At 40.4% G+C, this 23316-nt stretch overlaps 2 protein-coding genes across 7 annotated transcripts in view; one reads left to right on the top strand and one right to left on the bottom strand.

The window, feature by feature from the left end:
• WDR26 (WD repeat domain 26) overlaps positions 1-12585 on the bottom strand; it is a 41883-nt gene extending 29298 nt beyond the window's left edge. For 2 of the 3 annotated variants that reach the window (XM_036848994.1, XM_036850483.1), the window contains exons 1-5: positions 11594-12585; positions 9645-9744; positions 9440-9544; positions 3699-3835; positions 1246-1343 (exon numbers count right to left, since the gene is read on the bottom strand). In XM_036848994.1, coding sequence (XP_036704889.1) covers positions 1246-1343; positions 3699-3835; positions 9440-9544; positions 9645-9744; positions 11594-12015 — 862 coding nt within the window. In that variant the 5' untranslated portion in view covers positions 12016-12585. The remainder of the gene's footprint in view (positions 1-1245; positions 1344-3698; positions 3836-9439; positions 9545-9644; positions 9745-11593) is intronic. The other variant, XM_036849650.1, reaches the window with a different exon arrangement.
• CNIH3 (cornichon family AMPA receptor auxiliary protein 3) overlaps positions 12576-23316 on the top strand; it is a 271720-nt gene continuing 260979 nt past the window's right edge. For 2 of the 4 annotated variants that reach the window (XM_036854281.1, XM_036852821.1), the window contains exon 1: positions 12777-12966. The gene's annotated coding sequence lies outside the window, so the exon portion shown is untranslated. The other 2 variants (XM_036853588.1, XM_036855156.1) reach the window with 2 other exon arrangements.

Here is a 23316-nt window from a genome sequence, read left to right as displayed (position 1 = left end):
AAATTCAGGGAATATAACTGCAGCTTTGATTATAGATACCAATCTATTCCAATCCTTCAAGGCTTACACCTCCACAACCACATGGTCTTCTGATTCTTAGGATCTCCACTCCCACCTCAACATGAAAACACAGAATATGGTCTAACCAGAGAGGGAAAGAGGGTCTTTTATTATAAAGATGTGGCAAAAATGAAACCCCTACTCTAATTTGGAAGTTATATAAAATATTTGGAGGGAGGGTAAAACATTCTACCTAAAGAAATCTGTGCCTTACTGTTGAAATTAACAAAAAACAGGCATACCTCGGAGATACTGTGGGTTCAGTTCTAGACCACCGCAATAAAGGGAACATCACAACAAAGCGAGTCACAAAAATTTTTTTGGTTTCCCAGTGCATATAAAAGCTGTGTTTACACTACATTGTAGTGTGTTAAGTGTGCAACAGCATTATGTCTAAAAAAAATGTACAAGCCTTAATTAAAAAATACTTTATTGCTAAAAAATGCTAACCATCATTTGACAACTCAGGGTTGCCACAAACCTTTAATTTGTAAAAACTGCAGTTATCTGCGAAGCGCAATAAAGTGAAGAGCAATAAAACGAGGTCTCCCTCTATCTAAAACACTTGTGGCTTAAAGCTGTGGTTTACATGTTTTTTTTCTCTAACCACAGCACTTCTCCCCCAAACAGAATCTTAAGTGGAGCATCACTGCATAAAAGCAATGAAAGGAGACTTGCTCTGGGACCAGCATCCTGTCACTGACTCCTGAAGTTAGCTTCTTAGACTCCATGGCGGAATTTGAAGTCTCTGGTTCAAAGGGCCTCTTACACTGACATATATACACTACCAAATGTAAACTAGACAGCTAGTGGGAAGCAGCCGCATAGCACAGGGAGATCAGCTCGGTGCTTTGTGACCACCTAGAGGTGTGGGATAGGGAGGGTGGGAGGGAGACGCAAGAGAGAGGGGATATGGGGATATAAGTATACATATAGCTGATTCACTTTGTTATAAAGCAGAAACTAACATAACAATGTAAAGCAATTATACTCCAATAAAGGTGTTTAAAAAAAAAAAAGACTTATCAAAAAAAATAAATAAATAAAGGGCCTCTTAATGGATTCCCCCTCACTCCTCTTACATAACCACTTGATAAGAGTATGTCTAGACACAACTCTTCCTAACTGATTTGTAATATCATTTCTAAGAGAAAATACAGAAACATCAAAAATTAAGACTCTTACTCTGAAGTTTGTCCAACAGTTTGGATCGTGAAGCTGTTCCTTTGCCTTCCCATTCCGCTTTTGCACGTAGGTCTTCTGCATGGCTACACATCAGATACCTAAAAATATGACAAGAGAAAGCACCAAATATCAAACCCTTTTCTCTGGATAAAACATAATTGAAAAATACTGATTATACTTTGGATATCTAGTTCTTACTAAGAAATATAAATCAAGAAGAAATTTCTACAGTGGACCCAATTCATTAATACAACCTGGCACCTGAATATAACAATAATAGAATAGTAGATAATATTATTGTTATGCTAGCTATTAATAGAATGCATCTTTATATTTACTGTTATGATTCATTATACATATGTAGCTCTTATTGGGTGCCAGGCTCTGTTCTTAACTAAGCGCTCAACATATATTAGTTCATTTTATGTTCATAACAATCCTGTATGAAATAAACACTATTATTCTATTTTTATAAATGAGGAAACCAAGACACAGAAAGCTTAAGTAACTGGCTTAGGGTTAAGCAGCAAAGCAGAAAATGAACCCAGGCATTGCAGCTGCAGAACTTGCTCTTAACCAGTATGCTAACCTAACTGCTCCTCAATAAACAAAACGAAACTCAAAAAAAAAAAACCCTTCAAAGATATTCATACTCAGTTAACTAAACAAAAACAACATACCTTCAAAAGTTTTTCATAAATGCCACTCAAGAAATGGTATAATTGGATAATCATCCTTGTGTCATCTTGTGAAAGGTACTGAGATCCCAAAGCAGAACATTTGGGAACTGTTTTATTACTCACTCTATGTGCCGAAGGAGGCATAAATGCTAAATTCATGGATTCTGGAGAATACATGAGGGCCCCCTGCTGGAAGTGTGACCCTGACCTGGTTCTGGCTCTTCTCAGAAGAACAGGCTTTAAAAGTAAAAGAAGTGAAAGAATTATTCAAACCTGGAGATTAGACCTGGCAAGTAACTCTCCTGCTATTTCGCCTGGTACTCTGGTCTCAGACAATCTGTTCTTCTCATTTGTAAAAAGGGTATTAAGTAGGGTAGTGAGGATTAAATAAGATGGAGTATATGAAGTACTTGGTCTACTACCTGGTATACAGGTGGAGATTGATAAATGATCATGTAAGTATCAGAAACCTCTCAGTTAACTTGAGTATCACCACCTCCTTTTCTTAATTGCATATTGCACTTTGCATATTACACTTAGCATCTAAATAATTTAATAGCCTCTTACCCAACAGCAGAACTACTTGTTCTCTTGCTATTTACTAAATAAATAGTGCCTTAGCTGACGAGAACTTACTTTTTAATAGTATAAGTAATTACACTCACAAAGCCCTATAAAATAAGTTGGACAACGCAAAAATTTGGCTTCTAAAATAACTTTTGAGGAGTTATTATCAACTTTACGAAAAATTGTTTACTTTTAGAATTTTGCAAAAGTTACCCATGGTTGCTCTGCTCCCTTTTGAAAATACACATTACACCCTAAGGTTTCAAACGCGTGTCTGTTTATGGGAAGTCATGTGGTATAACTCAAAGGACACTGGACTAAGAGGAAGAAACCACGTCAATTCGACACCTTGTCATCTCTGGGCCATTTCCTTACGTGAACAATACTTGTCACAGTTAAAAGATAAAAATGCAAGGATGAGGCTTACGTGTTTTGTTGGAAGAAGTGGGTAGAAGGTCTCCCCATTTACTAAGATGAGGAAAACGAGAGGAGGAGCAGGTCTGTGCGGGTTGAGTGGGGGGAGGGACAATGGGAATTCAGCATTTTTGTTCTCAACACGTAACTTTGAGATACTGTTTAGACATCCAAATGGAGACTGTCAAGTAGGCTATCAGGTATATACACTGGGAGTTCAGATGAGAGGGTAAGTTTAAGAGCCACTGGCATGTAGGTGGTATGTGAAGGCATAGTATAGAATGAGATCACCTAGGAAGCATGTGTAAACAGAGAAGAGAGGGAGGTCCAAAACCAAGGGTTTGGGCACTCTAACATTTAAGGGATCGACACGAGGATAAAATGAGATTGTGTCTATGAAATGCTTAGCAAGGACCTGGTACATGACAAGTATATGTTTAAAAAAAATGTCTGTATGCATCAACACTAGAAACTTTATTGCTTATTGTTTTTTTAATAGAAGATTATGCTACAGGGCTTTTATAGAAGATCATGAAATGGCATTTCACTGTTAATACATATTTCTTCTCCCTTCACCCACTTAAGCATCTCTCTATTCCAATATGGAAAGCTTCCTAGGATGACAAAAATAGTTTGTACACACATAAGTGAAATTACCCAGACAAATATTACCCAAGAATTTAGCAATACTCACATCTTGGGAAAATATTAAAAGAAATGCAACTTTGGAATGGTAACCTTGACAAAAATAGCTCCTTCCTCAACCTGGACCAGAGCACTGAGCTTTCTTACCCACTAAGAACATGAATGCGCTCTGTGTTGTATTTCAGGGGCGTCAATTCACAGCGCAGGACTTGAAGTGCCTCCAGGACCTTGCCATCCTCCAGGTACTCCAGGTACTTCTGCTGCAGCAGCAAGAACTTCATCCTCTGACATGACAGAAAGCAGCAGTCAGGGGAAAAAAGTTGATGGAAGTTTCAGAAAATGTTTGTGCCTAAACAGAACAGTAGAAACCATTCTACTATGCCCTTTAAAAATAATTTTTATAAAGCTTTAAAAAGACTCAAAATATTTTGATTTAATAGGGTCACAGCAGATTAAATGTGACCCTATTGCTCCATTTCACATATTCATAAAAGTCTGCTTTGAACAAATAATCTCAAATTAGAAAAGATCATTAGTGACCAAGGCATCAACATGGGAGAAAATTAATTCTGCCCTCAAAACATTCACCTAGAATTTTACTTCCTGTGTGAAAAGTTAGAACTATTCCAAGTATTCTAAATTTGCTTTTTAAAAAGTCTGACTTCTATAATGGCTGTTGGGGGGTTTCATGCAACAAGTTTTAAAAAGACAGAAGAAAAACCAGTTAATGGAGGAATTACTTAAAAGCCACAATGTGAAAGAAGGACTAAGTAGACCAGAAAGCAGAACTGGAGCCACTGGGTCAGAGTTACAAAGTGTCATATTTTGGCTTTATCAAAGGTAAGAAGAGCTGTCCAGCAACTGGATTAGAGGCTGGTGTGCAAAGTACTGAGTTTCCTATGACTGAAGTGGACAAGCATGAGCTTGATGGACTCACTGTCTCTAGGTGGCAATAAAGGGATGCCACAGAAGGTTGAACAATCGAAGGCTGAACTCAAAGGTCTTTGTGTATTGGTAACTATCTGATCACTGATGCATTTCACTATGAAGCACAATTATTATCAACTCTTTTCCCCCAAAAGGACAAACCATTTCCAGCTTATTGTGAAGCCCTTTCACACTTAAGTTTTTTTCTGAAATGTGTTTAGCTTTAATACTTTTAATGTTCCTTTACTCTGTTACTTTACTTTTGACTTGAAAGTGATCATCACGGTTTTAGCAACTTTTTGCTAGACAAAAGAGCTTTTACGAATATTAAGCTTGCAATTTCTTTTAAACCTTAAACCTAATTAAAGACCACTGCTTGGAGGGACTCATTTATCAAATCTGCTACTTGTGGTGCTTGAGCAAGTCAACTGATGCAGGTAGAAAATTTAGTAGACAGGAAATGTTAATCATACTTAGAGATTCCAAGGAACATAGAGGTAAAGATTTCAAATCCATTTAAAAGAAAACCCCAAATGACAGCCTTTTCTTCTTCATTAAGATGCTTACTTTAAAAGACATTAAAAATAAACTGCTGTCAAAAATGGTGTGGAGAAATTATTGTTTATTCACAAAATTAAGAGTATAACGAATTGCTCTGTAAGATTTTCTTTTAGGGAGTATTGGGAAGGCAGGCATAACCTACAAGCTTATAAAAATGGTTTCTAGAGAAAGTAAACCAAACAAACCCTCCCATGTAAGTTAGGCATACATTTAAATACATCTTTTACAAGATACATTGCTTATGTTTGGTAATAATCTAATCTTAAATCGATAGCTAAAGAATAGAAAAAATTTCAAACTATGAGGTAAGCTCCTATAACTCTAGAAAAATTACACTTACCAAATTTTACACGTAAAGTTAGATTTACTAATGAATGTTTCGGAAATAGGTTACCGAGATGCCCTGAAAACACGTTACTGCACATGTAACCTAACGTTAACCTCTAGATGTCAAATAAAAAAATACTTTAAAGTCCATCAGGTGACAAAAACCAAAAACAAAAGACTAAATAGAACAAAATCTAAAAATCAAACATTCAAAGTTATTATGGATATTCTCACACCATTTTATCTTCTGAAGAAACTTCAACTCTTTATGAAATGAAAAGTTCATATACTTCCATTTATCAATATAATGTTAAGAGTTTCACTTTACCTAGGATTTTTGAATCAAACTTGAGTATCATTTAGTTGCAGAATTTTTTTGTTTAAATGCCATTGGAAGCATGTGTATTTAATTTCTTCACTGAATTTTCTTAATAATTGGGAATCTGGGGGAAAATTCTGTCTGTTTTAATTCAGGGCAAGTCTTCACTTTGGGGGTATCAATCATTAAGTCCTATGCACGCCCCCTTCCCCATTCCAATGTGTGTAGGGACAGTGCCCCAGTTGCTATTTCCTATTTCCCCCTTACTTTCCCATCAAGATCCTACTAGAACATGTTGCTCTCTTTCTATGGAGCAGAGGCAGGGCAGGAGAGAAGAGGAAGGCAGAGTACAACTTTGAGAGAAGCCAATATACACACATATTTCTGTATATACAGGGAATGCTATAAAAGCAGCGCAAGAACATTTCCCTATGAGTCATTTTATCCAGATTAAGACAAAGAATACCCTCAGACAGACACCAATTCCTGGTAGTGTGCATGGCAACTAATAAGCTACTGGCCAAGAATAGCTAGAGATTCGGTTGAGAAACTGTTTATTCTCCTAAAAATCAGTTCAATTCAAGTATTTGACACATATGATAAAGATGGAGAAAGTAAAGCTATATTTTACTTCCCCAAATTTAAAGCACAAAAATGTAAATACAGTTTCAAGAAAATGAACATCTGTCACAAAAGATGTTAATTATGTACTGAAAAAATTTAAAGAATCAGGCAAAACTGAAGTTTGCTAAGGTGGGGACAGGGCTTTACTATGGTTTTTTTTAAAAGATCATGAGCTTCTTAAATGAAGAAAAAAAGAAAACAGGTTGAGATAATAAACTCTCCTTTGTATCTTTCCCCAACTCCTAACTAGACCTCTGTAAGAGATTATTCCTGATCTCTGATAATTCTTCAGCATCTTTGGGCCTAGCACTAATTTTTTCTCTTTTACCATCTGATAAAAACTTGAAACTGGTAAGTGACTAGGTAGGGTAGTTTGAAAGACAGTGCACGTGGTAAATCCAGCTGTTGTCCCCCATCACCCTACCCAGTATTTGGATTTACTGTTTCCTCCCATATAATTATACTGAACTCAATGTGAAGCTCTGAAACTCAGAAAGTTATGATACACAGGAAGTCTGGTTATCAAGGGCAGTTAGCTCCTAGCTAACTTAGCAGTGGTTCTGACTAACTCTGAGATAAGGTTATAACCAAGTTATATCAATTAAATCATGACTCAGAGGAAAGGGGAAATGAGTTATATTTAAACCATGGCTTTCAAAACTCCTCCCTATTTGACTTTAAAATATACTAGTAAATTTTTGTAGATCAAGTTAATATTTGAACACTTTTGTTAAGCATGTTTCTATTCTATTAAAATAAGAATCAAACATTTTTAGACATATAAAAGTTTTGTTATTGATCTCAAATACCCACCCAAATTCCCCAGACATGGCTAAGAATATCTGAACCCAAACTAAAATATGTTGATTCATAAGCTCAGCTTCCAGAAACTCCAGAAAAAATTCTGCTATTCCTAGTATCATCTGACTAGAAACCATTTAAAAATATGGGGGTTGAAGGGGGGGAGTGGATTGGGTCAATAGAAACATTCAGATTTAAAAAAGAAAATACAATTTTAGTCTAGACTAAGTTATCAAATGTGTCTGGGCATACAATTAAAATAATTATGCTAAACAAAAGCCAAATAGTTGTCTTCTAAGGTATTATTACAAATTTACGCTTACATTAGATTATCTTCTGGAGATGGAGTGGGGGAGAGGAGTAAATCTAAACACAATTAGGTGAAAAAATGCTGACCTGAATCTTTAAAAGCAATTGATTCATTAATGTTTAAAGTGAGATAAAGTTGGAACCCCTTTCTGTGTATAAATACCTAAACAGTTTGATGGTGTGAGGCTCAGCCAGAGATTTAATCTTCATCTCTTATTAGATCCTAGAATGTTCTACATACTGAACAGGCTGTAAAAAGAAAGGATTCCTCCTTATTATCTACAACTACCTCTATTCAGTTTACATGTTGCTTCTAATGACGATTTCTAATGAGACAGTTATAATCTAAACCCAATACAGAAGTCTCAAGTTACTATAAACAAATAAGAAAAAAAGTGTGCCTAATTAATAATTTTTACTGCTAAATTACAGATATAATTTGGATGAAGCTTAAAAAAGGATAATGATCCTCCAAGAAATCACACACTTATTTTAAAATAGTCCATGGGCAAGTTCTCTACTGTCACCATATAAGCAGTGTTAACTTGTCCAGTGGGAAAGGAAACCCAATTCTTATTTTGGCCTTGTAATTGTCTTTATATTAGGGTCACCTTCCATTCTGTCAGGACTAACAATTTACGAAAAACTGCCCAATAAAAATTTACTTAAGTATTGTTTTTTTTTTTTTAAAAACCCCAAACATATGGATTGGGGAAAATTTAATTACTAGAAAATTTGCAATCCTTTTGAATACAGCTGTTTAACTTCTGTGTTTTCATTTTTAAAATTTACCATGGAATTGATTATTCCATGAGTTACTATTGAATCAGATGCCTGATAGTAAGTTAAAAATTTTAGTATTTTAAGTATTTACGGAAAAAAAAACCCCACAAAACACTAGAGCGTCAATTTAACTGAATCCATATTTGTTCATATTGGTTGCTCCTTTAATTCACCTGAAGTCCATTCTCTAGGATATTTTTGTAAACAATTATATTAAGAATTTGAAAACTCTTGTAATTAAGATTTTTTTTAAAAAAACCCCAAAACAGAAACAGGAGAGTCTATTAGGTCTATAGACAAAGGCAGAAAGATTAATGTTTGACCCAATTAAAAAAAAAATCAAAATGTAACAGGCATTTACTAACATTTAACAAACAGCTGATTTCCCTACTTCACTTCCTATTTGCCTTCGTTCCCTCCCCCACCAGACAGGAAACTGCTTTTGACAACAAATGAATCAGCTAGAAGTTAAAAAGCCAGCAGCCAGCAGCTGATTCTTCATGGTTTCCAATCACAAGGACTTCGGAAAAACTCATCCCCTCCTCTCCCTCACCAACATCTACTGAAGAATTAAAGCCTATTAGTAAAAAGATTCATTAAGATTTATGAGAGAGGCTAACAGATTAAACTACTAAACTGATCTTGTCAGGAAATAAGGCCAGTAAGCAGAGCCCAATGGTCAAATTTGCATACTAAACCTCCACCAGAGTGATATCTATTATACAAACTTGGACACTGTCAATTCACACAACTGGAATGCAAGAATGGAAAATGGTGAGCACACCAACGGAGTTGGTTTAGAATTAACTACAATTCCCAAAGATTTGTTTTAAAAAAAGATAATTAATGTGTCAGCTACTTAAGGCTATATGGACATATATACACCCAAACATGTTTTCTTTACCAGCACATTCAGTATTTTAAATAATAAAAGTATAATTTATTCCTGATTCTATAAATATTAAACTCCTATTAATAGCACCAAAAGCATAAAGATCTTTCAACATAATTTAGCAAAAGCTTAATTTATAAACTCAAAGGTTCGAAGGACACATTTACTAAACATGATTTTAAAAATATAAAACTCAAACTTTAAAACATCAACACTCATCTTAGTTTACAAATTTAATTATTTGAAAGTTAAGGCCTTATCTTTTATAAGAGGCAGAAACCTAGAGTTATCAATAACCTACTAAAATAAGCATAAATGTGAAACTAAGAACAAAAGTGTATTTACCACAATTATTCCCAACAACGTTTGAGAGATTTCAAGTGCGCCTCTTACCACAATAGCATGAGGAGAATGCACTAAAGGCTTTAGTTCATTCAGGTCATTTTCTGCCTGCAAAAATTGGTATAAGAGAAAAACAGAAATGTCACAAAATGCACATCAAATATACAATTTTAGCAGCAGTTACACAGCTCTATATGCCCTACTTTACCTTATCCCAGTCTCCTTCCATGACATGATTTCGGAATTTGGTAGCAGAAGGATGTTCTAAACGACATCCTGACTCTTGCATGAGGAGATCAACAGTCTGGCTGCAGGAGAGATACAGTGTAAAAAAGACCTGACCAACTTTAGGGTTTACTCTTCCAAATAAACTACTGTCTATGAAAACAGTTGCAAAAGTTCTTAAGCTAACCTCATGATGAAGGAAAAAGAAATAAATAGCTTTGATGTGCTTGGCTAAACAAACTTGATTTTTAAACTGCCACCTAGGTTTACATCTAGTCAAGTCAAAAACGTTCTTGAAACCAGAATCAAAATAAATTCTTCCTCCTTTTCCATTTAATGCCTTTAATGAAGTATAAAATTTCTAAAAATGTGTTCTAACCAACCGGTTAAAAAAAGTGAAAAACCATGATCTACATACTAACCACGTTACTACATTTGGAAAGATAAAAACTGTTACATACAAGGTGATGGAGATGACCTGTATTAGGTAAGAGCCTTACATTCAGATATTATGTTTGCAAAGAAATTCTAATAGGTCAATCTTTAAAATTGAAATAAATCCAGCATCAAAAAATCATTCGCTTTCTCTCTATACTAAAAATAGCAAATTTACTATGGTGTAGGTTCCAAACAGTCACGAGTTATTTCCTCCTGCTGCTGTCAGCTTGCTTCTTGTCTCAGTAATATGTTCTGTTAGCATTTAGGAAATGCTTTTCCTTAGGGAACAAAGTGAAATCTTCCTTCGATATATTTCTTTCAGAGCTTAAACGATTCACCACATGTGGTTTCTTCCATCAGATATTTTGATATCTAAGAATCTTTATCAGTCTTACATATTTGTGTATGTTTCAATGCTTTCTTATTCAGCTCCATTTATTTTTCAGCAAAAACAGTGCAATAATCTGCCTGAGAATCAAAATACTTATGTCACTTTTAAAAAGTGCTCTTTCTCCCTCTCCCCAGAACAAATCTATAAATCCAAAAAATACTAAGAGCTTATTTTAATCTATGCTTTGAAGCTGGAAACTGACTGTTGCATGTTGTTCTCTAGTCTTCTCCTCTCTGGTTCTGCTTCATCCTCCATCAAGCTCCACGGCACTCCCACCAACCCTACTTTCCACCCCCCTTGGTTTTCCTTTGTGTGTATACTAAACGGGGCTTTGGGGCCAAGGTCGTCTACCTTCACCCTACTTTAGGTACACAAGGTCATCTAAATTGTATTTGAAAATAAATGATTCACCAGATCAGATGTCCCTTTTTCAGAGGCAGTCGCCTTCTTGGTATTACAGTGGGATTTCAGACAAGTTACTGGCAGGCCTCTTGTACACACACAAGGGCCTTTAAATGACATCAACATGGTAACTTACTCCATTATTCCCATCAGGTTTATTCAGCAGCCTCCTTCCAAATTATCCCAGCCCCTCAGTTCCCATAAACACTTGTAAGTGATTGTCTTTCCTGATTGGTAGTTTGCCTGGGTTGTCTGTCATGGCTGGGGGCGGGGGGGGGGGAGGTGTCCCACAAAGATGCCTCTGAGGTACCCTTGAAAAACAAACCCTCCAAGGTTCATTATTTCCACCAGCTCTAATCCACCCCTCCCCCAACACACACAGAGACACACTCCCGCATCTGTCTTTATTGACAGACAATTACGCTCTGAAGGTGTATGGGGAGGGGTGACTCTTTTGGTTTCTACGCCCCCTGCCCAACCCCCAACCACACAATTTGTCAGACTGATTGATTTCCCCTTATTTCGCTGCAGGTCGGCTCCTCCTCCCCGGTCAGCCTGTCTGAGCTGCGTCCTCCTGTGTCCTGGGCCCAGCAGTAAATTCTCTCTTTGCCTGAGCTCTTTCCAGCCACCCCCTGCCCTCCCCTGCCACCAGCTTCCGTCCCTCGGTCCGTCCACACCAGCTGCCTGGAAGGGATACTTACTTGAGCCCTAAGCCATTCAAGTGCTGTCCTATTAGCCTAATGACATCCTCATCTGACTGGGAGAGCCGCTTCTTCTTCTTGAGGCTGCTGCCCAGTTCTGGGGTGGCCAAGGAAGAGGCGGCGGCGGTGGTGGCGGAGGCAGCTGCAACGGTGGCGGAGGCTGCGGCGGCGGCCCCGCCGGAGACCCCGTTATTGACATTCAGGCTGTTGCTATTGTTGCTGGCGGCGGAGGGGGCGGAAGGCAGGAGCCCATTGGCGTGGGCCAGGTCCCCCGCGGACGACGACGACGAGGGGGACGACTCCCCGTTCTGGGCCGACAGGCAGGCGAGTTCCTGGGTCTGTCCCTGGCCCCCGCCGCCCCCTCCTCCTCCACCGCCGCCGCCGCCGCCTCCTCCTCCTCCTCCTGCCCCGTTGGCCTGCATGATGCTGCCGCTGACCAGGCTGTGGCCGCTACTTCGGTGGGGGACGGCAGCGGCGGCGGAAGGGGCAGCCGGGGGGAGTCCCACCACTACCACCACGGAGGAGGAGGAGGAGGACGACGACGACGAGGACGAGGACGACGAGGACGGAGGGGAGAGGCCTGCTCTGCCTGCCGAAGCCCCGGGCTCTCCTGCTCCCTCCGCCGCCGAGGCTCGGGGTTTCTTCCGCGGGGGCGGGGAGGCTCCGCCGGTGTCCGAGTCGGAGGAGGAGGAAGCGGAGGCCAGAGTTTCCTCGCCGAGAGAGGCCGTGGTGGGAAGCCGGTGGGGCGAGGCGGGGGAGGGGAGGCGGGGGCCGGGGAGAGGGTCGGGGTGAGGGGGGGCCGGGGAGGCGGGGAGGGGGTCAGGGTAAGGGGTGAGAAGAGGGGGAGGAGGAGGGAGAGGAGGAGGGGGAGAAGGAGGATCCGGGCCCTTTCCCCCCCCCCTCCCGGAGGCAGCTCGGGGTGCGCGGCCCGGGGGTCGGGCCGGGGGGCGCCGCGGGGCGGCTGCGGGGGCGTGGGGCCCGCCGCTGGGCTGAGCCCCGGCGGTGGCGGCGGCGGCGGCGGGCGGCAGCGGAGGCAGCTGCCGCCTCTGTCCTCGGGTCCGCTCCGCTCTGCTCCCTGGTGTGTTGATTCTTCCCCCAGCTGCTGCCTAATGGAGTCCAGGCGCTCGCGTCACAGGAAATGCCTATACTGCCCTCCTCACTCACTTCCGGTGGCAGGTATGGAACCTATAGGGGGCCTGTCACCCGGCACGTGCGCCGGGGGCCGGCTGGGCGCGAGGGGAGGGAGGCCGGCGGGCCGCCGGGGGCCGACCCCGACCCCGACCCGACCCGACCCGACCCGCTCCACCCCGGAGCTCGGGCCTGGCCGGCTAGGTCTCGCCCCCAGCGCCCTGGCTGGGCTGCGTCGGCGAGAAGTAAGTTTGTTCCGTCCCTCCGAAGCCGGGCGTGCACAGGAGGGCGGCGATCGCGTGCGCGTGTGCGTGTGGACCCCAGGGTGACCTAGAAACGCCAGGCGTGCGGAGGGACTGCAGATTTCCATCCCCGGCCGAGGATGGGGTCGAGCAGGTGGCGAGGTTTTGTCACGAGAACTCCCAGGCACAGGGCTGTGGCAGTCCTTGTCAACTCACTTAATGGTAACCAGGACTGACCAGCTCTTCGTTTGAGTGTGAAAAACTCGAATTTCCACAGCCAAGTGCCACACACAGTTGTCGTGCCCGGGCTATCCCAGGAGGTTTGAGATTATGAGCCTAGGAGACTCTGTGCTTCACCCCGGGAAGGTGGGATAATGGATAAGAGCAATATCTGATGGGGACAAGGAGTCAGAAAAAGACTGTGGGTGTAGCGAGGCGGGACTTTGCTAAGGGGCTTTCACTCTTTTTTAGCTATTGCCCAGCACCTCCTTCCAGCTGCCTCTTGAGTCACTGCCCAGTTTAGGCAGCAGTAGTACAGACCGAGCAGTTGCCTCCAAAACATGCACCTTAAGGAGAATTCATACTCAACTTGAGATCCAGGCTTGAAATGTTTAGGTGAACTGTGAGGCTTCGGCGTCGCTGTAATTTACTCGTTTATGTGGCTGTAGAAATGCGGGCAAGGAAGAGCTGGGCTGAATCTTGATCATTGGTGAATAGTCTCCATTACCCCAAACAATTATTTACCGGTGTGTGGTTGATAGCATATACACGGATATGTACAGACATTTTCTCAGAAATTTAAACAATCTTTCTCTGAAGAAGTTTTCCTGTGCAAAAACTTGGACTCAACTAATGCATCTTTTTTTTTTTTTAAATATCGCTGTATGTATTATTCCATTCTTTTTTTTTTTTTGAATGTTATAAAATTTATTTATTTATTTATTTTTACTTGTGTTGGGTCTTCGTTTCTGTGCGAGGGCTTTCTCTAGTTGCGGCGAGCGGGGGCCACTCTTCTTTGCGGTGCGCGGGCCTCTCACTATCGCGGCCTCCCTTGTTGCGGAGTACAGGCTCCAGACGCGCAGGCTCAGCAGTTGTGGCTCACGGGCCTAGTCGCTCCGCAGCATGTGGGATCTTCCCAGACCAGGGCTCAAACCCGTGTCCCCTGCATTGGCAGGCAGATTCTCAACCACTTTTTTTAAGATTTTTTTTTGATGTGGACCATTTTTAAAGTCTTTACTGAATTTGTTACGATATTGCTTCTGTTTTATGTTTTGTGGGTTTTTTTTTGGCCTCGAGGCATGTGGGATCTTAGCTCCCCGACCAGGGATCGAACCCGTACCCACTGCATTGGAAGGCGAAGTCCCAACCACTGGACCGCCAGGGAAGTCCCTAATGCATCTTATAGCTTTGAAATTTCAAATTTTATAGCTCAAAGTAACTTTGAGGTCTTTGGTTACTTTTCAAATTTAGAAAAATAATTTAAAAAATAATGCTTATGAGAAATTATTAAAGAATCCTGAGCTTTATTGATCCGCAGGCTAGAGGACGGGAGAGGAAGACCATTGCAAGATCTGACAGAGATTTAGCTTTTAGTCTCATCTCTTAAATATGCTTCCAGGTGGCGGTGTAATTTTAAGGTGATTCACATTCAATTTTATTATTCACCTGAGAGAGACCTGAGTTCTAGCTAAGTTTCATAGGGCACTGCCACCGTATCCAGCGGAGCCTGAATTACTAGGTAGTTAACACTTCAGAGATCCCTGTTTGTATGTTAACTTTAGCCTTCTTATTAAAAGCGTTGTTATTGTTTATACAAAATTAAATTTTGCAGAGTCATTTGTAATAATTTATGAGGCCCATAGCAGTACTGAGGACAAGCTTCTGAATAAAGTCTGTAGCTTTCATAAAGGAAACAATGACTTAGTGGTAGCCACAGACACGGCTTACACTTCATGAACAAAAGTAAAGGATGAAAGGCAAAAGAAACTGGTCTCAACTGGTGTCTATACTCAATGTATATACCCCAGCTTGTCTGTGTTTTATGAGACCGAGACTGCTGTTACTAGAATTCTGAATTTATGAAGTCCACGTGTGCACACATTTTTCTCTAAACTAAAATACAGCTGGAGACTCTGTTGTCTGAACTCTGGATTTTTTTAGAGCCAGGTTTCAAGTCCATTGCAGATGAATAATTCTGAAATACCACTCTACATACACTCAGAAACGTTCAGTAACACCGTATTACCTAGAGAATACAATCCAGAGTTTATCTTGCTCTCTGTAGATTGACCTCAATCTTTCTCTTTGACTTTGTCTTTTACTACCCCCTTTCTGAACCCTTCACTGCTGTCCCCCAAATGTGCTGGGCTCATTTCCTCTGAGTCTGACCATACCTCCTACCTTCTCTCCATCCTTCTGATCCAAGACTTGGCTCCTTTCTCACCTTCTCGGGGGAGCCTTTCCTGACTTCCAGCCTCCTTGCCCTCCTTCTGAGTATCATTTATTTAGCCTTTCAATATTGAAGTCTGCTTGCAATGTTTTTTAACTTGCTAAAACCCCTTCTTCAAGTCATCAGAGAGGAGCCTTTCTAGATTGCTGTCCCCCTGATTTGCCTTCCCCTTTTCACCCTCATCCTGGAAAAAACTGAGATGCATTTATGAATAAAGGTCCAAGCTGTCTCTTAGGGAAAAAAAAAATTGAATGTATATTCAGGTATTTGATTCATTTATCTTGTTTCTGTGCTCTTTTAACAAGTCTTTATATGACCAAGCCTGTGCTAGGTTCCAAATAAGAGGCAACTTATTGTCCTAGAGATATTCAAGCAAAGGCTTTCAGGGATGTTACAGAGTAGATAGTTGAACTAATTGATGTCTAAAGACTTTCCAACTACAAGATATCTGTGAGTTATGTACATATGCATCTCCCAACTAGAGTATAAATTCTTTGAGGTAGGATCTGTGTATTGTTCGTCTAAGCCAGTGCTTTTAGATTGTGGGTGATTCATGAAATCAGTGTATTGGTCATGATTACAATTTAATAAAATGAAATGGAAAAGTGAATAAGAGTAGAAAACATCCAAGTCAGTCACCCATAGGAAAGGTCATTATTATTTTGTGGAAGTTCTGTTTCAATGACAGATATATATCTATGCTTTACAAAGTAAAATATATCTCTTCTGTGGGCCATTCTCAAAAAAGTTTCCAAAACACTCATCTAGGACATTCCTGACTGACAAAAAGGCAACTCAGGAAATTGGTGTTAGATATCTAAATGACAAATCACAAGTTCTGTCCACGGCAGTGTCTTTGCTGTAAAAATTAGAAGCTACTAGATAAAAAAAGCTGAGATAGTATAGGTGTTTATAATAAAACATGAAACCAAATTTTCACAAAAGACTTTGTAAAAAAACTAGAAGAGACTGTTGTTCTTCTGTCAAGTTTTAAGTTCGGTGTCTCAACCTGGTACTTAGCAACATCAATATTATTCAATTTATTAAATTTCTATTTGAAGAGGTAGTTTTCAGAATCTCAGGTATCCCTGGAGAGGGACATATTTGTGTTTACATTTCTAGCTTCATTCCTAGCTTTTCTTTGTTTGGGGTTCTAAAATTGGGAAGCTGGACTTGTTGGATTTGGGTGAACTTGGGAGAATTCAGGAAAGAGCACTATTCTTGAAGTCAGAACACTTAGTCAGCTGATTGACATTGGGCAAGTCATTTAACTTCGCTGCCCTGCACTCATTTCATGAATGAAGTGGGGATAATGGCACCAGCCTACCTGCCTCAGAGAATTGATCTGTGAGTCAAATGAGATATCAAATATAACAGATCATTGGGAAAAGACTATCTTGAAAGGTTTCAAAATATAACTTAAATCCTCCATCATTTCAAAAAGGATTTGAGGCAATGAAGTTCAAAGATATAAGAAGATTTTATAATTACTCATATATCTGAGCTGTGGACCCTAGTCACTTATTAACCCCAACTCTGCCACTCAACTGTGTTCCTGTGTACCTCTAGCCAGACAAATCTGAATATTGTCTTTATATTGGTCTTCCATGAACGGGGAGTTTCCAATACCTATGTAGTAGAGCGAAGGGCACAGTTACCTGGCAGTTTTACCCACTGTTCCATACATGTCTCTCCAGCGCTTGCTTATTTTCCCCCTTCTACAAACATTCCACTCATGCCACAAGAATCTAGTGTCCTCCTGTGAGTGGAGAAGGGGTGGCACACTGGGTGGATCTAAGTGCAGAGACAGGAGCCTTATATTCAGAAGTGAACAGGTGGAAGTATTCACTGTCCTCTAAGCTGAATACCGTCCTTTTCTCCAAGCAAACTAGATTGTTCTTCTCCCACCACACAGCTGGGATAGACTGCTTGGAGTAGCTTGTTCTTGCTGCACTGACTGTAACAAAACGCATGTAACACTAAGATGGGTGTGTAAAGATGTTCACTGTGTGTGCAAAGATATTCACTGAAGCACTGTTTGTAGGAGCAAAAAGAATGTGGTCATCACGATGTGCTGATATGGAAATAGTATCAAGATATATAAAGTAAAAAATGCCTATAACGGAAGTGTGCATAATGTAATTCATTTGGGTAAATAAATGAATATATATACATACATTTTTTTCTGGTAGGATAGAAGAGCATAAAACAGTGGTTTACCTTTGGGTGGAAGGACTGGGGTGGTTGAGGAGGGAGGTTCCTATTTTTCCATTTGATACTTTTCTTCAGTGTTTGCATTTTCTAACTATATGTAAGTATTTTTTAAGTGTCAATAAGGGTTATTTGGAATTTGCTTTTTTTGGTATTAATAAGTATCATGTTTTTAAAGCACTCATGTTCTTAAAAGTACACTCAAAACCAATCAAAATATTCATGAAAATTAATCATAATAAAAAATGCCAGACGAAGCAGTGTTGTGTATAGTTGATGACATTAAATATATTTGCTTTTTAAACATCTCCTTCTTTCCCATTACCTGCACCTCCTGTATTCTCTGACTGCAGATTCTGCACACACACACACACACACCCATCTCTCATTTGGTTAAATTCATCTGGGGAATAAAGGGCAAAAAGACATTCCTATTTATTAACTTTGAGAAGTAGATAAATAATTAATAGCCCCTAGAGTCCGTGGACAGTGGATAGCAGGCCCTTTGGGCGGTCTTCCTTCTCAGCTTCCTATATGCGGTTCATCCCTCTGGCACTATGATAATAGTAAATAATAATCAATGGGAAAACACAATTATGATTGTTAACAAACAAATGCTAATTATTATGAGAAAATATGTGTTCTGATTAGGTATACACAGCCCATATAGAAGTAATGGTCTAATGACTAGACTTTTAAAAATTAAAAATGTTAAAGACTGTAGTAGGTGATTATTCATAAAGTTGAAAAGAAAACTGTTGAAAGGGTCCCTGCATTTCTTCAATTAATTTTATTTCAAAATTGTGCTCTTTACTAAATAATACTAAATGTATATGCAAATGTGACATAGTAGCCTAAATTAAAAAAAAAGAAAAAAAAAAAAAAGAGGGACTTCCCTGGTGGCACAGTGGCTAAGAATCTGCCTGCCAAGGCAGGGGACACGTCTTCGACTCCTGGACCGGGAAGATCCCACATGCCTCGGAACTACTGAAGCCCGGGCGCCTAGAGCCCGTGCTCTGCAAGGAGAGAAGCCACTGCGATGAGAAGCCCGTGCACCGCAGCGAAGAGTAGCCCCCGCTCGTCACAACTAGAGAAAGCCCGTGCGCAGCAACGAAGACCCAAGGCAGCCAAAAAAAAAAAAAAAAAAAAAAAAAAAAAAAGCTTAATGAATTCGTGAATGCCAGTCATTGACAACAAAAGAGCAAAACAGTAGCTCTTAGCTTCTTTTTGTGGCTTGTGGAGCGGTCCTTGGCTAAATCAAGACCAACAGGGTTTTGGGACTTGCTGGTCCCTTTTAATACTAATGGGGTTTGTATCTTCACATAAGAGTACCCTTTCTATATACATATCTGAAATACAAGGATGTCCACTTTCTTGCTATACCTCTGACCCTTTATCTCAGAGTATCTTTTTCTCTATCCCTGAATTACTGACATATGTTATAAAAATAGCTAGAAATAGGTGTGTTTGTAAGGTTTAGCCACAGAGTTTCAACAACACCGCTCTTTTCCTTTTGTTTCCTAGTGTCCACTCTTTCCATTCTTATCCTTTCTTTCCTGTGATGGCACGTGTCCACGGCAGGGCTTCCGTAATAATCAAAAAATACGAAGAGTTAACACTAACCAGCCTTTGTTTTAAGTGCTCTACATGCATTGTACTATTTCAGCCTTCTCATCAACCTTATGAGGTATGTACTATTATTACCCCCATTTTACAGTTGGTAAACTGAGGTACAGAAAACTTGAGGTCACATAACTGGTGTATGGGAGAGCTGGATGCACAGGCTTCAGAACTGGTATCGGTCTGAAAAGTACCCTTTGTTTAAAGGGGCCAAAAGAAGAAATAAACAAGTCCTATAAATTGATTTTTCAACTTTGCCCTTTTTGTGTACATGAAACCTTGGTCCCTCACCTTTGAAGCCCTAGTCGTCTCATCGGCCTAATTAGTGGTAGATAAGTGAGTACGTGAGGGCCAGTAAAAGGTTTTCCTCCCTCCAGAAGCTACCACTGAGAGTGCCTGAAAGCTCCTTATCAAGGATAGAGTTCATTTCTCCAATAAGTCCTTGTTGAAATGCAGCGTTTTGCCTAGAAGGGATAGCACACTAAAACTAGGTGTAACCTGGAGATTTGTTTATCCATTTAAACGACTTCATCTTAAAATAGTGAATGAGGGCCAGAAGGAATGAATGAGTTTAATTTCCTTTCCAAGCGGGAACGCTCCAAACCTAGAGGGCTTCTTGGGAGACGCATTAAGTCAGGAGGCCCCAGCCAGCTTGTTTTTGCAACTACTTATGTCTATCTAGTGAGGGTTTCTAAACCGTGTAAGCCTGTACTAGTCTAGGATCCCGGAATAAGAAAGAACCAGCCTTGATTTATACAGGAATTCATACTTCATTGCTTTACTCCTTTAACAGCTCCAGCCAGGTCAGCTGGCAAAGGAAGATAGATATCTTAACTGAGATGAGGTCAGACAGCATATGCATAGCATCCAGTGGTAGGACAGGAAGGGCCAGCTTGGGGAGGCTACCAGAGCTTCTGTTGAGAGTTTACTCTTGTAGGGAGGGCAGCCAATCTGCTTAGAGACCTTACATTGGCATGTGCCCCAAAGAATGTGGGTAAATGATTGCTCTGCCATATCCAGGTCCCTAGTAAAGTTTCTTTTTTAACTGCTTCTCTGAGAGTAGTCACACTATGTCTCCTATGCCAGTCTGTGCAGCAGACGTGGTGTGGGCTCTCCTCTGTTTCAGATATTCTGCTTGGCAATGAGGAAATGGCCTAGATGACTTCTGAGGTCCCTGTAGCCTAAGCGTTCAATGTTTCTGGTTTCCATCGTCACTACATAATATTACTTGGTTAGGTTGCAGAGGGGTAGAAGAGAGGAGTCATAAATAGCCCCAAAGCATAAAACCTTGGCTATGCCATAGCTTTAAAAAAAAAAAAAGGTTTTATTATGCAAGATTTTAAACATACACAAAGCTAGAATAGTACAGAGATTCCCATTTCATCCATCCTCCCTCTTCTGATTATTTTGAAGTAAATCCAAGCTATTATTTTATTTATAATATATGTATTTATACTTCAGTATGTAGTGCTAAAAGATAAGAACTCTTTTTGAAAACATTGCCACAATGCTGTCATCATACCTAAAAACCTTAGTAATCCCTTAATTATCATCAAATATGCAGTTAGTCTTCACATTCCCCCAGCTGTCTCACATATTCTTTTTTAATGGTTGGCTTGTGTGAAGCAAGGTCCAAACAGGATCCACGCGTTGCATTTGGTTGACATATTTCTAAAATCTCACTTTTTTTAAGGAAACATTTTAATTGAAGTATAATATACAGAGAGGCGTGCACAAATCCTTATGCACAACTCAGTGAAGTTTTTCCTATGAAACCACCACCTATGAAATAGAACTTTACCAGAACCCCAGTAGTACCCTACTGTAGTTTTAATTTGCATTTCTCTGATGACTGATGGCGCTAAGTCCTTTTTAAAATATTTTTTTGGAGCCATGTGTATATTCTCTTCAATGAAGTGCCTTTTAAAAATCTTGGGCTTCCCAGGTGGCGCAGTGGTTGAGGATCTGCCTGCCAATGCGGGGGACATGGGTTCGAGCCCTGGTCTGGGAGGATCCCACATGCCGCGGAGCGGCTGGGCCCGTGAGCCACAACTACTGAGCCTGCGCATTTGGAGCCTGTGCTCCGCAGCCGGAGAGGCCGCGATAGTGAGGGGCCCGCGCGCCGCGATGAGGAGTGGCCCCCACTTGCCGCAACTGGAGAAAGCCCTCGCACAGCAACGAAGACCCAACACAGCAAAAATAAATAAATAAATAAATTAATTAATTAATAAAAAAAAAAAATCTTTTGCTCCTCTCTCTCCCTTTTAAAATTGTGTTTCATTTTTCTTATTGATTTGTGGAATTCTTTATATACTCTGAATACGAGTCCTTTGTTGAATGTATATACTGCATATTTCTTCTCCCACTGTGTGGTTTGCCCTCACTCTCTTAATGGTGTCTTAATGAGCAGAAGTTCTTAATGAAATCCAATTCATCAATTGTTCCCTTTATTATTTGTGCTTTTCGTGTCCTGCTTTAGAAGTCATCCCCTGGCCTCAAGGGCATGACGATATTCTCCTAAGTTATCCTCTGGAAGTTTCAATGTTTTGCTTTTCCAAATTATGTCTACACTCCTTCTAGAATTTAGGTTTGTGACGGGTGTGAGATAGGGGTCAACGTTAATTTGTTTGTTTTAATTTCATTTATTTATTTATTTTTGGCTGCGTTGGGTCTCCGTTGCTGCACACGGGCTTCCTCTACTTGTGGTGAGCGGGGGCTACACCTTTTTGCAGTGCGGGGGCTTCTCATTGTAGTGGCTTCTCTTGTTGCGGAGCATGGGCTCTAGGCATGCAGGCTTCAGTAGTTGTGGCGTGTGGGCTCAGTAGTTGTGGTGCTCGGGCTTAGTTGCTCCGCGGCATGTGGGATCTTCCCGGACCAGGGCTGGAATCTGTGTCCCCTGCGTTGCCAGGCAGATTCTTAACCACTGCGCCACCAGGGAAGCCCCCGTTAATTTGTTTTTCCATGTGGATACCCAGATGATCTAGCACCATTTTTTTGGTTATTGTTTATTTATTTGGCCATGCCGCGGGGCATGCGGGATCTTAGTTCCCCGACCAGAGATCAAACTCTGGCCCTCCGCAGTGAGAGTGTGGAGTCCTAATCACAGGACTGCCAAGGAATTCCTGATCTAGCACCATGTTGAAAAGATTCCTTTCTCCTCTGTCCTGCAGTGCTATCATTATCCTAAACTAGAGGACTGTACATGTGTGGGTCTGTTTCTCAACTCTCTTTGTTTTGTTGGTCTATTTGTGTATCTTTATGCTTTAATTGACAAAAGTTTGTGCTAATACCATGCTGACTTAATTGCTATAATTTTATAATAAGTTTTGCCATCTGGTAGTGTGAATCTATCAACTGTTTTTCTTCTTCAAGATTGTCTTGGCTATTCTTGGCCCTTTGCATTTCATAGAAAAATAGAATCATCTTGTCAGTTTACACAAAAAAATTTCTGAGATTTTGACTGGAAGTAAGTAAAATCTGTAGATCGATTTGGGGAGAACAAATATCTTTGTAATATTGAATCTTTGTATCTAGGACTATGGCATATTTCTCCATTTATATAGGTCTTTAATTTTTCCTAGTAATGTTTCTTGATTTTCTAGGTAGATCTTGTACATCTTTTACTAGATTTATGCTTATGTATTGGATTTTTAAAATTGAATGAAAGATTCTTTAAATTCTATAGTGCTTTACAATTTTCAAGAGTTTCACACACATGATTTCATATACCATAGTAACCCCTTTTAAAAATTCCCTACCCCTACCTTGCCCGTCCCCCTTCCCTCTCCCCACTGGTAACCACTAGTTTGTTCTCTATATCTATGAGTCTGCTTCTTTTTTGTTTTATTCACTAGTTTGTTGTATTTTTTAGATTCCATATATAAGTGATATCATATAGTATTTGTCTTCCTCTGTCTGACTTATGTCACTTACCATAATGCCCTCCAAGTCCATCCACGTTACTTGATGATGCTTCTATGAACATTGGAGTGCATGTATCTTCTCAAGTTAGTGTTTTTTGGTTTTTTTGATATATACCCAGGAGTGGAATTGCTGGGTTCCTATGTATTGGA

The sequence above is a fragment of the Balaenoptera musculus genome, chromosome 1, assembly GCF_009873245.2.
Source record: "Balaenoptera musculus isolate JJ_BM4_2016_0621 chromosome 1, mBalMus1.pri.v3, whole genome shotgun sequence".
Lineage (NCBI taxonomy): Eukaryota > Metazoa > Chordata > Mammalia > Artiodactyla > Balaenopteridae > Balaenoptera > Balaenoptera musculus.
This window is presented reverse-complemented; position numbering and strand designations above follow the sequence as displayed.